Consider the following 14,845-nt stretch of genomic DNA (forward strand, 5'->3'; position numbering starts at 1 on the left):
TTTCTTTGAAAATTTTTGTTTTACAGATAAGTGGAAAAGCAAAATCTTCAGCTCCCTGTTTCTCAACTCATTATTTTGAATTATTGTTATATGTGGGAAATACGGGTGATGGAGATATTTGCTGTCTTTGTTGGTATGAGTTAACTTTAGCTAATTGTAGCAAAAGACTTGAAATATCTTAGGAGAATGAACCAAATAACGATAACATCAATAATTATAACTCATACATATGGAATTTTCAACAGCTTTGATCAAGCTGTTAAGAATAATCTATTTTTTATGCCTAACTACCAGTACCTGGAGTTACAACTTCTAGCAGTTAACTGGTTGTGTATGATTGTCTTCTCTGTACTGCAATTTTGGAGGAACATGGTTCTGTTTTTCATGTATAAACCTCAGAAAATACACTAAAGGCTGTCTGTCCAGTGTACCTCTTATCAAGTAACACTGTTACGTTGCAGTGCACCCGTTATCTGGGTGTGCTGGGCGGGTGGGGAGGATTCCCTATAGGAGAATAGAGTCTCCAGTCTTTGAGGTTAAGAAAAAAGCTTAATATTCCAAGTTCTGTGCTTTCGTGTGTTTTGGAGTTTGCATAGGCTTGCGGAAGGCATTTTCAAATGCCATAGGAATGAGGAAAGACTTGAATATAATTGTTTCATCTGTTCACATCAAATATTTTTTTAAGCCTGTGTTACCAGAAAGGGTAAGTGCAACTACTTTGACGTATAATATATGTTTGTCTCTTTCCAAAATTTTAGATATGAAGTAGAGAATAGGTCTGGTGTTAGCTCTGTCAGAGGGGAGCTCTTCTTTCTCATAAGCATCTTTTTAAATACCCCAAGTGCAAATTAGAACAAATAAACAGTAACAATTTGTGTTATGGTCAACATCATGTAGTAATTACACGCTATTGGCTGTATACTGAATTTTTACCTGTGAACTTCGATAGTTGTTCCTTCTGGTACATTGGGTTTATGTGTCAAGGTTTCGGTAGTGGGGGGCTGCAGGGGTGGTCTCTGTGAGAAGAGCCCAGCAGCTGCCCCATGACAGACCAGAGCCAGCTCCAAAGGGGAGCCACCGCTGGCCAGAGCTAAGCCAGAGAGTGATGCTGGGTGGGCCTCTGGGAGTGCAGATTTAAGGAATGGAAAAAACACTGTGTAACAGCAGCTGGGAGAGAGGGGTGAGAACATGTGAGAGAAGCAGCCCTGCAGCCCCCCAGGTGAGTGCAGCAGGAGGGCAGGAGGTGCTCCATGCAGGCAGCAGCAGTTCCCCTGCGGCCTGTGCAGGGAGAGGCCCCCGGTGGAGCAGGCTGTCCCCCTGCAGCCCATGGGTCCCACACGGAGCAGATCTCCACGCTGCAGCCCGTGGAGGAGCCCACGTGGAGCAGGTGGATGTGGCCTGGAGGAGGCTGCGGCCCACGGAGAGCCCCCGCAGGAGCAGGCCCCGGGCCGGAGCTGCAGCCCGTGGAGAGGAGCCCACGCAGGAGCAGGGGGTCTGGGGGGAGCTGCCGCCCGCCCGTGGGGGACCCGTGCTGGAGCAGTTTGCTCCTGGGGGATGGATGGACCCCGTGGTACGGAGCCGTGTGGGAGCAGTGCTGGAAGAGCTGCTGCCTGTGGGCAGCCCCCGCAGGCTCAGTTCGGGAAGGACGGCATCCCGTGGGAGGGACCCCGCGTGGAGCAGGGGCAGGGAGTGAATGAGAAGGAGAAGAGGAGATGAAGCATTAGGGACTGACCACAGCCCCCACTCCCCTGTTCCCCTGCTCTGCTCAGTGGGAGGAGGTTGGAGGGGGGAAGTGTTTTTCATTTGCTTTTAGTTTCTCTCTGCTCTAGCTTGTAAGTAATAGGCAATAAGTTATATTAATCTCTCTATTTTGAATCTATTTTGCCCATGAAATAATTGTTGAGTGATCTCCCTGTCCTTATCTCAACCTTTGAGCCCTTTCCATCATATTTTCTTCCCCTTTCCCTTTGAGGAGGGAGAGGGAGAGAGTGGTTGGGAGTGGAGCTCAGCTGCCCAGCTGGGTAAAACCAGTAAACACATCATGTAGTCTCAGTAGTCAAGCAAATTCCTGGAAAGTTAAGGCAAATATTCAGTTTAATATCCCATCAATTTTGCTATGAAATGTTTGCAATGGTTCTTTTGATACTGCGTGCTATAATATCTTCCAGTTTCTCTTCATTTTTCACGGTAATTAAATATTTGAACAATGGTGTAGTGATCTTCAAAGAGATGCCTGGCTTTGAGGCACAGACAGTATCATACTGTAGAGAAAATGAAAGTTTGATACTACAGTGTCAAACACCCTCTGCTAGACATGCAGTGCTGGAGAAATAAGTCTTTCTGGAACCTTGTATTTGTTGTATGGTAGCAATTTTCTGTGACAAAACTTGTTAATCCTTGTGTAGCAAGGTGTGCTTTGGGATAAAACATGCATGACCTAGCATTAGAGGAATCTTTGAGGGACAACAGGGAGTGCTCCCTCTGACACTGAATCTGGGAATACATTGGAGCTGTGTCCTCTTTCCCCTTACAACAGCTGAGTAGTAGAAGTATGGTAGCAGTGGCAGAGCCACAGGAGATGAAGTGTCTTTGTGCTCCCTTCTAGCAATAAACAAGTGATTCTTTAATGAACTCGTGCCTGCTGTCATTTTTCTGAGTCTTGAGCTTGTTTGTGCTAGCCCAGTAATAAGTAGACTATGAAGTTATATAATGGCATTTCTGCTGTTCTTTTTAGGTGAAGTAATTATCCAGTTTCTTATGCTTTACGGTGTAGCCTGATAAAAACCTCATTTAATCTATCTTAGTCACATTTGCCATATTTTCCCTTAATTTGCACTGATGACATGAGTTTTTGGCACCATTATTAAGTGATAATGAGACTCAGACAGTTTTCCATTTGATAACTTTTTTGTTTGATCTTGGTTTTGCATATTTCTGTATCTCAACCATACCTGTAGCACAGAGAAGAGGAAGGAGAAAAAAATCCCATCAGCATTGTAGTTCATCAAGTCATTAACCCTGTCTGTACCCACTAGTTGTATACAGCAGTAATAGTGTTTTCTTGTTCATCTTGCTGATATGGCTAGTGTCAAGGGAATATGAGAAGATACTTGTTTTCTATCATGCCCTAAAATTTAGAAATGTTTTTGCTAGTATGCTGTCAGTGTATGTTTAAAAATAAAAGGGGGAAAAAAATAAGAAGAAAGTCTATAGGATTCACAATAATAAAGAAGTTAGTTGTTACAGGATGTTATTACTGGACTTTACCCATAAATATTTGGAGTGGTTTAGGTCAGGAGCTACCTGTTATCCTAATGCCACTGGCTTGTTACTAGAAGTAAGCTTCCAGTTAATGAGCTCTCTTAGTGTCTGGTGTCCTGTTACACAGCTATTTAGAAAAATAAATGTAGATCGGCAGGGGTCTTCTCTCTTATTGCAAATCTCATGATTTATCACATTGCAATGCTAATGGTTATGTTATTTTTAGATATTCAAAATAGAATGTAATATGGTCGATGACATTTCTGATGCATTCTATCCTTATCTGTAGTGACAGCAGATGGTTTTTGAGAAATCTCTTTGTTTGCTTGTCTGAATATTCAGTATTCTGCCAGTATTTGAACTACTCTGTAAGAGCTAGGTAATGGGGGTCAGACAAATTTGCATTAATAATGTCATCAGTTATGAATACCTAATTTGTGAGTAGCTTTTGCTTCTATTTCAAAAGTAGCAAAATGCAGTGTAAATAGATGTAATGGCTTTGATAGTTCATTTAAGTATATAATCCATGTTTTGTGAGTACTGTCACCTGGTCTGAGGTATTCTGCAGCTGTGCATTTTGACTGTTTCATTGTAATGTGTGAGTAGCGGATGTTTTTGACATCCGCTTTGGTAGACACTGGCTTCCAAAACTGTATTTTGTATCAAATGAGTCAGTGAGCAATTGTTACTTTTTTGTAGCTAACAAAAACAAAGAAAATGTACCTTTGTGGCTTTAAAACAAGAAAATGATAAAAATCCCTTGAAAAAGAATTAAAAAGTAATCATGTCTTCTCTCTGTGCTGTTTTTATTTGTCTTAAGATTCTCCTTTAAAAAAAAAATGCAAGAAAAAATTGCTAAATTTCTTCAACTCATTGGTTTTCTGGCATACAAATTTTTCTAATCTCTAAGCATTCTTTCTACTGGAACTGTAGACAGTGGACTTGCATTAACATTGTTACAGCATTGAAGTACAACAAGTGGAAGCACAACCTTTTAACTACTGCTTTACCATTTTTCAGTACAAATTCCAGCTGGATATGTCATCGTTTCAGATGGGTATGTCAACATATACTTTGTCTTTGGTTCTTAGCACAGCTCTGAACAACAGCAGAAGGGACTATGGAAATACCTTCAAAAAGAATAATACACTATTGTCTGAGTAGAGAAACAGGTAGATTTTTATCTGAATGAATTTATAATACAGATTAGGTTTTTAAATTGATTGCTAGTTTTATCCATTTCAATACTGTAAGATTTTACTACTATCTTTGAGATAACTTCCGCCAAAATTAAACTGCAGTTCTTCTGTGTTAAGTTTAAAGTCTAGCTTTTTCTTCAGTCTCAAGCAAATAGAAATAGCAAAAAATAGTTACTTCATCTAAAAACATTTTCTCTTCCATATTTATGAATATATTTATTATTACCTCATCAACATGTAAGCAAATCAATTAACCAGACACTAAATGACAAACAGTAACTTTTACAGGTTTTAATGGTAATAAATGATTGGAAGGCTATTTCATTAAGAGATTCAAAGAAAAAGCAGGTGCTTCCTCTTACAAGTGAGAAAACATAAAATGACTGGGATTTAATTTGGTGGGAATACATCCATTATAAAACAAATTACAAGATTTTTTTCTGTCGCAGTGGATTTGGAGATTATAATATCACTTGAAATGCTGAATTTGAATTATAAAGAGCACTCTAGTAATTTTGCATTGCTGTTGTTTTTGTAGGTAGTTGTCAAGTCAATGATCACTGTGTTTCTGAAGTCTTATATTCTGAAATATTTACATTTGATCATCACTTAATTAACTAATTCAATAACAAAATATAATTTGATTTTTTAAATAATATATCAAATAAGAATGAAGATTTTAACAGAGCGTGCATCTGCTTGTACGTTTGACTACGTGAGGAAATCTGTGCTTCTTCTGAAGGGCCACAAACCTCTGTTGCCTTGTCATCGGTAATGTCAGATCCATATTTTAATGAAGCCCAGAGCACATGCTAATGGAAAATGCCTTGAAGCTGAAAATACAGTGCTGAGTAATCTTGACATTGCAAAATATACTCAGCTGAGTATATTTCTCAGCTGAAATGGGTCAAGTGATCATAAAATATCCTGAGTTAGAAGGGACCCACAAGGATACTTTCCCCTGTTGTTTTCCTCCCCTACCCTGTATGTCCTGTTGTTGCTCTGCTTCAGGTGTGTTCAGTGAGTAAGAATGTTTAATCTATGACCTCACCATATATGTCACATAGAAGCTCGTGTCATCTTCAGGACTTACAGTAATGCTTTTCTACTGAAAGCAAGGAAAGCTGGGATTCTGTCACAGAGGCGTGTGGTAGGAAAACCATTAACAAAATTTGTTATCCAGAACTTCAGTGTTTTCTCTCCTACAAAAATATTTTTACAGGCTTGGAGATTGCATAAAACAATAGTTATTAAATGGTTTACCGTACATTAAACAGAAATAGGATAATAGGACCTTCTGTCAAAGGGGGAGGCTTGTTTCTGTGCTTATAAATAAAAAAAAAAATGTTTTAAATGCAGTAATTCTTTGGTCTAAATTTTCTTTTCTCAATTAAGACAGGAGCAACCACTGATTCTGTAGTTGCTAGAAGCTGCGGAGAGCTAAGGTTCAAAGGAAACAATGAACTTTAGGAGATCATGTAGGTTGCATGAAGAGAAATAACAACATCAGTGAGGAGGAAGGGTACTTAAAATGTGAATATGAGAGGGTTTGTCAGGGAAATGGAGATGCTTTGTGGGAAAAAATCAGAATGGAAGGGACAAAATAAACATAGGTTTTATAGTTGGAACAAATAGATTTTTCTCTAGGACATAAGTTTCCTATAGAATATATCCTAAGGTTTAGTCCACATATGCACTTGTATCTGATGTATGTGTATAAATACTACTAAATATATGGTACAGCAATAATAAAGATAAAAAATGAAGAAAGTTCACGGCTAAACAGTAATTTGTGTACTATGTGCTTGTTTTGTTGCCATGTTAATAGCTGACTAAATACTTCGATAAGATCACAGTAACACAAATGTTCTAAAAAAAAAAGTGCATATGTGTTTCTGTGGATGTCTTGCTAAGTCCAAATGCATAAAACCATTGAAATGTAAAATGAGCTAAAAATATATGAAGAATCTTAACAGCAAACGATTTATAGATAAAATATTTTATTATAAAACATTTTATAGACAAAACTAGGGGTAATATTAGTACAATAAACAGAGAATAGGTATCTTCATATTTGTAGGTCATCATCATATTCACCATGGATTTTTGGTGATGGTATAATTCAGGCATCTGATCATACATTTGTGTATTTCATAGCTTGTAGCAATGCTGTTCATTGATAAGGTTCAGTAGGCAGCCTTACTGTTCTTCATATAATGCTGAGAGCATCACGAATGAAGTACTGTAAAGACTTCGCTCATTTCCTACCTAACTGTTCTGTCAATCAGCTTCCAAAGTGAGAGAGGACAAAGTGATTCTATGCTGATGAGAATCCAGTCTGTCGAGCTGCAGCAAGAAGTGGGATAGATGGGAAGCAATATCAAACTTCAGATTTGAACTTGATGGTGAAAGTCAGTGTTACAAGTAGTCCCGTGAATATACAGGTGTTTCATACAACAAAAGCCTGTTTTTTTTTAATTTTTGGATTTAGCACACTTACCCCCTCATACTCAGTGCGCACACATCAAAACCTGCAGTATTCTAAATACATTTTTTCTTCTGTTAGTTCTAAAGGTAACCTTCTCATCCTGCTGAAGTAGATGCTCTCTAGTGTGTGGTCATTTGCCTACTTGTACAAATCTCTACCCTGTTTTGCTTTTTATTTTCCTGACTTCTTTATAAATGTTTGGGTTTATATTAATATTTAGCAGTCACAGTGCCTCAGAACTGTCTGTCAAATTGTAATCATTAGTCTGTTCTGACAAATGATCACATAGGTTTATTTGCAACTATATCGCATTCTGTGTAATTTTCTGTTCATCATTACTCATGCTGTGTTTCAGCATTGTTTTCCAAATAAATCATTTATGTAACTGTGGTAAAATATTCAACCAGGTTGAATCTTGTTCTATTTTCCTTCGCAAATGTCTCATGCGTTTTAATTGCTTATATATGGCATCTTCCACTGGGACTTCCTATGCCCCTAATCCATAATTTAAGCTAATATTAATAATGCTTGTATATAGCATTTTTTTCTTTTTTTAACTCACAATTTAATTAATGAAGCCCATTGGAATTGTGCATGTAGTTCTTGGTTGCTCAGAAAAATTACTAATGGAAGACAACTGAGGAAAGATCAATTAGAACAGAATTATACTGACTGATGCATCAATATAGAAAATGAAATAGGTATTATCCTAGTCTTTAAATCCCAAAGGAAGCAGGGGGAATTTTAGGTAAATGCTAAATACATAATCTGACAAGTTTCTTGTGGTACATAACAGTACCTACATTTTTACTGGATATTTTTTTTCACATGAAAATTTAAGATGAAGTGAAAGCACTGTATTTGCTAAGTCAACAAAAACTCTATATTCAATTTTAAATAGATTTCACCTTGAGTAAGGAGATTTATTTATTAGAACAGGTTTTAATCTACTTACTGGAAATAAACAGTAGTTCTTCTAAGTAATCATACAGTATCCTTAGTTGGAAGGGACCCATAAGGATCATTGAGTCCAACTCCTGGCTCCATAAAGATCAAGCTAAAATCAGCCCATGTATCTGAGAGCATTGTCCAAACACTTAATGAAATCCGTCAGGCTCAGTGCTGTAACAGCTTCCCTGGGGAGCCTGTCCCAGTGCCCGACCACCCTCTGGGTGCAGAACCTTTCCCTAACCCCCAGCCTGACCCTCCCCTGTCCCAGCTCCATGCCGTTCCCTCGGGTCCTGTCGCTGTCCCCAGAGAGCAGAGCTCAGCGCCTGCCCCTCCGCTCCCCTCGTGAGGGAGCTGCAGGCCGCCATGAGGCCTCCCCTCAGCCTGCTCTGCTCTGGGCTGAGCAAACCAAGGGACCTCAGCCCCTCCTCATACATCTTGCCCTCCAGGCCCTTCACCATCTTTATAGTCCTCCTTTGGGCACTCTCTAATAGTTTCATGTCTTTTACTGTGGTGCCTCAAACTGCACACGGTGCTTGAGGTTAGGCCACACCGATGCAGCTGGCGCCAGTTGTTGACATCACATTATGTATTTGTCTCGCTAAGAATAGGTCTAGATCAAAACATCCTGCTTAGATCTTAGAATCTCAGTTACTATAGTATTTCCAAAATCTGTACCTTTAGCACTACGATATGTGTAAATATGATATATGTAGATTTAAGAAAAAAAGACAGAAAAGATGGTTTAGTTAAGGAAATGTTGAGTATGAGGTGAGACTTGGAGATTCTTATTCCTTATAAATTGAATATAGCAGAGGGCTTTTCCTTAAAATTGATCAAAAAAAAAACTAATAGGTACCTTCATATTCTTCATTTTGAGGATAACTGAAAGAATTTGCTTTATCGCAAGTTGCTTAGATGTTATATAAATATTCCACTGCAAAGTTGGAGCAGATAGGCCACTATCTGCCTGGCTGTTAATCTGGACTGGAAAAGCTGCCAAACAGATTGCTGAACTTTGTATAAAAACTCATACAAGCATCTTGGATTTTTTTTTTTTTTTAAATTTGGTCAGAAATGAAAGGTTAATTAAGATGCTGACTTGGTAGGAATGAATAATGTTAATTGATGACATGTTTGATTAAAATCTCTGGATTTGAAATGGGGTAGGAGGGAAGAGATGCTGTGGACTGAGACTCCTTTTTAGGCATGTTATTCTCACAAATCCCCTGTGCACAGTTGAGCAACCACTGAAGGCAATAGAAATAAGATGTTAACCACCTAGTAAAAACTAGTACTAGGTCAGAACTTTGAGTCAAGTTAGCCCCTGTGCCTTATACCAGGAACAAAGCATTGATGTATATATGAAATAGACTACTTTGCTTAAAAGGTGAATCTAATGTAAAAATACTTCTTTCCAGATAGTGATTGGCAGTTCTGAGGGTTTTTTCACCTTTGCTGCTACTATAATAATAAAAGACAATGTTTATATTATGCCTCACCCTTCTAATGCAGTGGCAGCGTGCATTTCCTTTGAGCTGAAGAAACTTACAAGGGTAAAACTTTTTCAGCTGTTGAATACAGTGGATTGTGTTCTGTAGTTTAAACTCTTGAAAATATCCTGCTATATACTTTTTTGCTTAAGTAGGCACAAAGATGTACACAGGAAGGCATTTTTTCAGAAGTTCCTATTGAAATTGTAAGGAAAAATCGTTGTCATTTGTGCCAGTATCCCAGATGTTTCTCTGTTGTTTTATTTGGATTCTTTCTTTCTTGACTGTGTAAAAGTTAAATTCCTGAGTGTGGAGAACATCTCAGACTGCATAAGACAGAATCCAAGCTCTGTGAGTCTGAAATTCCAGATTTGTGTATTATAGAAAACAAATTTTAAAAACTCATGATTAAGATGGTGTACTAATCATTATTTTAATCCTACTTCTTTAGCTTCTGATTGTAAAATGTGGAAATTTTTTAGCTGTTGAATTCTTGATAGCGCTTTTTATGGTATTTCTCATGCTAAATAATGATTGGTAAGAGGAATAAAATGGATTAATGATAGACTGTGGACTATTTTAGTGAGAAATAAGGTGCCACAATTACCAGGGAGTGAGAAAAACAGAAATGCTGATAATCACTAAAATAACTTCAGGAGTAAAATGTTTGACCCAGAAGGAATAAATAGTAACCTGTAAATTGTTTTTCTTTAATCAAAACCATCTATGGCAAAAACAAATTTCAGCCTATTTGAAAGTGCTTTTAGTGTCTGGTAATAAAGAAGTGCTCCACTTCTTAAAAAGTTTCTTTCAGCTGAAAAACTTTTCATATGGTGCATATTCAGTTCTTCTTTATGTTACAGAAAGTCTCAACATGCTGCAAAAGGAGAGAGGAAAGTTAGCAAAAATCTCTTACTGCAGAATATGAAAGATTCTGTTCAACAAAATATAATAATAAAAAAGAACTACCTGAACATTTGCATGCTTCTTTCTTTATTCTTTGTGCTTGCTGTGGGCCAGATCTGAGAACCTTGTTATTTGAAGAAAGTGTGTTTTCAAACAGTCAAATTTTGTCAATTTCAGAACAGAAGAGAAGGCAAGGTTGTCTTGAATTTAAAATTCTCAAAAGGACTGAGAAGAGTATTTCTTAAAGTTACTTAGTGCATGAATACTGTGACAATTGCAAGGACTATCAGTTCAACTAATAACCCAGTGAAAGTGGCTTTTGTTGTTAAAACTTCCTGAGAGTTAAACATCAGATAAAAGGTGTAGTGGCCCCTGGGCTTGAATTTCAAAGTAATAGCTTTAGGTAAGTTCCCAAGTATATGGGTATTATAGCAGTTCTGTGAATTGGGGAAGATACTGTGTGACTGTGCATGGTTATAATAATAACAAAACCATGACTTAGAGTTAGGACACTTACAGAAGTTTCTCTTTTAAAAGTTATAAAATAATTCTCTCTTCAAAGTATTGAGATAATGTGCTAGACCTGATTAAACTCAGTTGCTCATTCCCTGTGGAATTTTTTCTGGCTTTAATAGGGTAGTTACTTTGGAGACTTTGTGTCAGCCAATAAAGTAACTTGTGTGTGGGATGCATGACAAAAGTGATCATTTAATTCAGCTATAGATTTTGAGCAAGTCTGATCTTGTAGGAGAAGTTACTCCAATCTCTGGCAGCCTGTCCACTCCATGAAATAAAGAAGTCTAGAGATACGTGATAAGTTCATGAACCGTGCAAGCCATAGCCCCTGCAGTTAAAAAGATAGAGCCTTCAGTTAAAAAGACAAATGCTGGTTCTTTTGTTTTGTTTGAGCACAGAGGAAAAGGAGAACTCAGTTCCAGTTTGCAAGTTATCATTTACTTCCCAGGCAGAGATGATGTTTGCACAGCCTTCATTTACAGTAGCAAAACAGTCATCATTTGATTAAGCCATCTTGCAATGAAGGATGCAAGATGTGAGTGCAGCCACGCAAATAGTCTGAATTGTTGCCATGTGGGGTCCAGTAGAAAGCAGTAAGATTCTGTTCTTTCAGTGGCAGTCAAAGAGAGAGATCGTAATTCCTGCTGAAATACACTAATTTCTCTTTATAGTTAAGCTAGCTTTGTTGTTTACTATTATGAAAATGCTGATTGTTGATGTAGCCAGAAAAATTTTTGTGTGCCTAAGAGCAGTTAGTTTTATGAAATCTTAGTAAATTGGTGTATTCCGAGTGGAAATGCTGGACATTTTCATCTTGGTACTTGTTAGCAGAAGGTCATATGGAACATTCATCCACCAGGCGGTGGAAGAAACAAATTTAAGTTCAAGCCTCTGGATGAGAGATTGAAGGAAGATATTTATATGAATTTTTGGGGTAGTATTCATGTTAACAACCTTCATCTCTAGACCAGAACTCAACATCTGAGCTAGGTAGACTCTGTACTCAGAGAATATTGATATTTTTGAGTCATCTAAGATGGTGTGTTGGTTTTTTCCATTTGGAGAGAGGGAGGAAGGGAGGGAGAGGTAGGGGGCAGTTTAGAATGAGTTGAATCAGATCCTAAAGGTGGATAATTCCTTTGAAATAGTACATTCTGGTTTTGATCTTAACTGTGAGGGATTCTAAACTAGTTCACGTGCATGAGTGTAACTCTGTGAAATGTATTCCAGCCTTTAAGTGTGGTTGTCTAAAGATCAAAATGTCAAAAAAGACCATAAGAGTTATAACCCCTTCTATTGTGATTTTCATCAGCAGTTGACATTGTTCCATAACAGGACAGTGCATCTCAAGTGATTTCCTTACATCCTCAGTGTGTTTGTGTTAAGCCTCTGGACAAGATTTTCTGGGCACAGTAATGACTTTCCTGTACTGATTGTAAAAAATACCTTGAGAGAGGATTTTCATTTCTCCATACAAACAAAATGAATCAATTTTCTATTGATTCCAAAGAGAACATGTGATAGTGGTTGAAATGATTAAATCTAGAAAGAGGGGGGGAAAAAAACATCATCCATCTTCAGTCAGTTCTTGCATTTTTAAGATACTTAAAATAAATGTTTGGAAGGCAGGACTACAGTGAAATTTAGTTTTTCCTTAAGATTTTTTCCTAATATTTCTAACTTTGTGATTGCCTATTAGAAGAAGAAGCTGCATTGTTATAATCATTGTAGAGGTGGTGGATTTACTCATTTTCTGATATTTTTGCGATTATTTGCTCTGCACATAGGGCAAAAGCTGTTTCTAAAAATACAGGAAAGTTTTTCTTTTGCTGTAGATAATTTTCGATGGCTTCATTTAAACAACGTACCTTGAAAAGTCATGGCCTAATCAGAAGAACCAAAATTTAGAAAAGATTCATGGCAAGTCTGGAGGCACTTAAGTGGCTAATAGCAGTCCCTGATGGGGCACTTGTACATACACACACATACGCGCATGCAAAAGATAAAGGAACAAGGCTTTATAGGATCATACTAGTTTTTCTTTAAAGTTTTCCTTCATTTCCATCTATAAATTTTTAAACTAATGGCCTAATGAGCAGTGTTTTTTATAGTAGTTGCTTTCTGGAAGCTAGGTGAAAAAGAATAGCCTCAGATTAATGATTCTTTCATGGAAAAAAAAATGAAAAAATCATGTATTTACTTACGAGTAGATACTGGAGGTAGCAATTTCATGAATACCATGAGTACAGGAGAATTTCAGTCACAGCTTTCATCTAGAATTCAAACAGCAGAGAGATCATTGTTGGAATGATGTTGCACTACTTCCAAAAAAAGGGGCTTGTGGACTTGAGATTTTTCTGGTTTCTTTATAGCTTGCTGCGATTTCAGGAGTTTTTTCTTTTGTATAGAGCCTTGCAGAAAGCAGGCTATTGATTGTCTTCTGATGGTTCTGATTTGTAGACTCATAGAATAGAATCATAGACACTTCCCACCAGATCAGATTGCTCAAAACCCCATCCAACCTGGCCTTGAGCACTTCCAGGAATGGGTCATCCACAGCTTCTCTGGGCAGTTTGTTCCAGTGCCTCACCACCCTCAGAGTAAAGACTTTCTTCCTTATATCTAATCTGAGCCTACCCTCTTTTAGTTTAAAACCACTGTTACCTCTTGTCCTATCACTACACTTACATAAAGAATTCCTCTCCAGCTTTACTGTAGACCCTCTTTGGATGGCTGCTATAAAGTCTCCCAAGAGCCTTCTGTTCTTTAGGCTAAACAACCCCAACTCTCTGAGCCTGTCTCCATAGGAGAGGTGCTCCAGCCCCTTGATCATCTTTGTGGCCCTCCTCTGGACTCGTTCCAACAGGTCCATGTCCTCATTGTGCTGGGGGCCACAGAGCTGAATGCGATACGCCAGGTAGGGTCTCAGGAGAGCAGAGCTGGACCTGCTCGCCATGTCTCTTTTGATGCAGCCCTGGATACAGTTGGCTTTCTGGGCTGCAGGCGCTCATTGCTGGCTCGTGTCGAGCTTCTTATCAACCAACACCCCCAGGTCCTTCTCCACAGGGCTGCTCTCAATCCATTCTCCACCCAGCATGTATTTGTGCTTTGGATTGCCCTGGCCCAGATGCAGGACCTTGCAGTCAGCTTTGTTGAACTTCATGAACTTCAACTACATCCACCTCTTGCCTCAAGACCTGTAGATACCTCTCATCAGGTCCCATGGACTTGTATGACTTCAGGTTCCTTAGATGGTCTTGAACCTGATCTTCTCCTACCCAGGCCAGTTCATCATTCTCCCAGTCCCTGCCTTTGCCTCCTGGAACTTGGACTGTGTGGCTAGAGCTCTTGCCTGGAGAAGACTGAGGCACGGAAGTCATCCAGTACCTCAGCCTTCTCTGTATCCTGGGTAACTAGGTCTCCCATTTCCTCTGGGGGAGGGCCCACAATTTCCCTAGTCTTCACTGTATCACTGAGGTACCTGTAGAAGCCTTTCTTGTTGCCCTTGACATCCCTGGCCAAATTTAATTCTAATAGGGCCTTAGCTTCCCTAACCTGATCCCTGACTGCTTGGACAATTTCTGTGTGTTCCTCACAGGCTGCCTGTCTTGCTTCCACTCTCTGTAGGCCTCCTTTTTCTGTGAGAGGTTGGCCAGGAGTTCCTTGTTCAGCCATGCAGGTCTCCTGGTCATTTTACTCGACATCCTCTATGTTGGTATGCATCTCTCCTGAGCTTGGAGGAGGTGATCCTTGAATTGCTCTGTTTATACCGTTGCTCTAAATAACAGTGTATTTTATATAGAGATGGCCAGAAAAGTTGTTGTATGTATTAAGCTCTATGTGGGTAATATTTTTGAGATGTGACCTTTAGGGATTATTCTGCCAACCAGAGTGGCTGTATCAAAAATCAACCTAATCTGAAGAAAAACTACTTGAGCAATAAACAGGGCAATTCTGTGAATAAGAACTGGGAAGGGGAGAGAAAATAAATAAAAAGGCTTAAGTGTGTGTCCTGGTTCCAGTTAGGACAGAGT

At 38.7% G+C, this 14,845-nt stretch overlaps 1 protein-coding gene and 1 long non-coding RNA gene across 22 annotated transcripts in view; one reads left to right on the forward strand and one right to left on the reverse strand.

Annotated features, from left to right (window-relative positions):
- Window positions 1–14,845, forward strand: part of DMD (dystrophin) — a 1,239,454-nt gene that overhangs the window by 397,067 nt on the left and 827,542 nt on the right. The window contains exon 1 of one of the 19 annotated variants that reach the window (XM_066990440.1): window positions 641–703. The exons of 15 other annotated variants lie outside the window; for them this stretch is intronic. Coding sequence is in view for 1 of the 4 variants with exons in the window: in XM_066990438.1 (XP_066846539.1) it covers window positions 4,300–4,318 (19 nt within the window). In the remaining 3 variants the exon portion in view is untranslated. Of the gene's footprint in view, window positions 1–640; window positions 704–4,284; window positions 4,319–5,536; window positions 5,611–9,719; window positions 9,741–14,845 lie in introns of those variants that run through there. 3 more of the 19 variants (XM_066990438.1, XM_066990439.1, XM_066990441.1) reach the window with 3 other exon arrangements.
- On the reverse strand, window positions 10,135–14,468 carry LOC125181107 (uncharacterized). Of its 3 annotated transcripts, XR_010828609.1 has the most exons (4): window positions 13,334–14,468; window positions 13,016–13,084; window positions 10,359–10,419; window positions 10,229–10,266 (listed from the first exon to the last, which is right to left on the reverse strand). It is a non-coding gene; the product is annotated as an uncharacterized lncRNA (long non-coding RNA). The 3 variants fall into 3 exon arrangements; XR_010828610.1 differs by lacking the exon at window positions 10,359–10,419 and having other exon boundaries at window positions 10,135–10,266; window positions 14,019–14,468; XR_010828608.1 differs by lacking the exon at window positions 10,359–10,419 and having other exon boundaries at window positions 10,135–10,266.

This window comes from Anser cygnoides, chromosome 1 (assembly GCF_040182565.1).
Source record: "Anser cygnoides isolate HZ-2024a breed goose chromosome 1, Taihu_goose_T2T_genome, whole genome shotgun sequence".
In the NCBI taxonomy this organism is placed as follows: domain Eukaryota; kingdom Metazoa; phylum Chordata; class Aves; order Anseriformes; family Anatidae; genus Anser; species Anser cygnoides.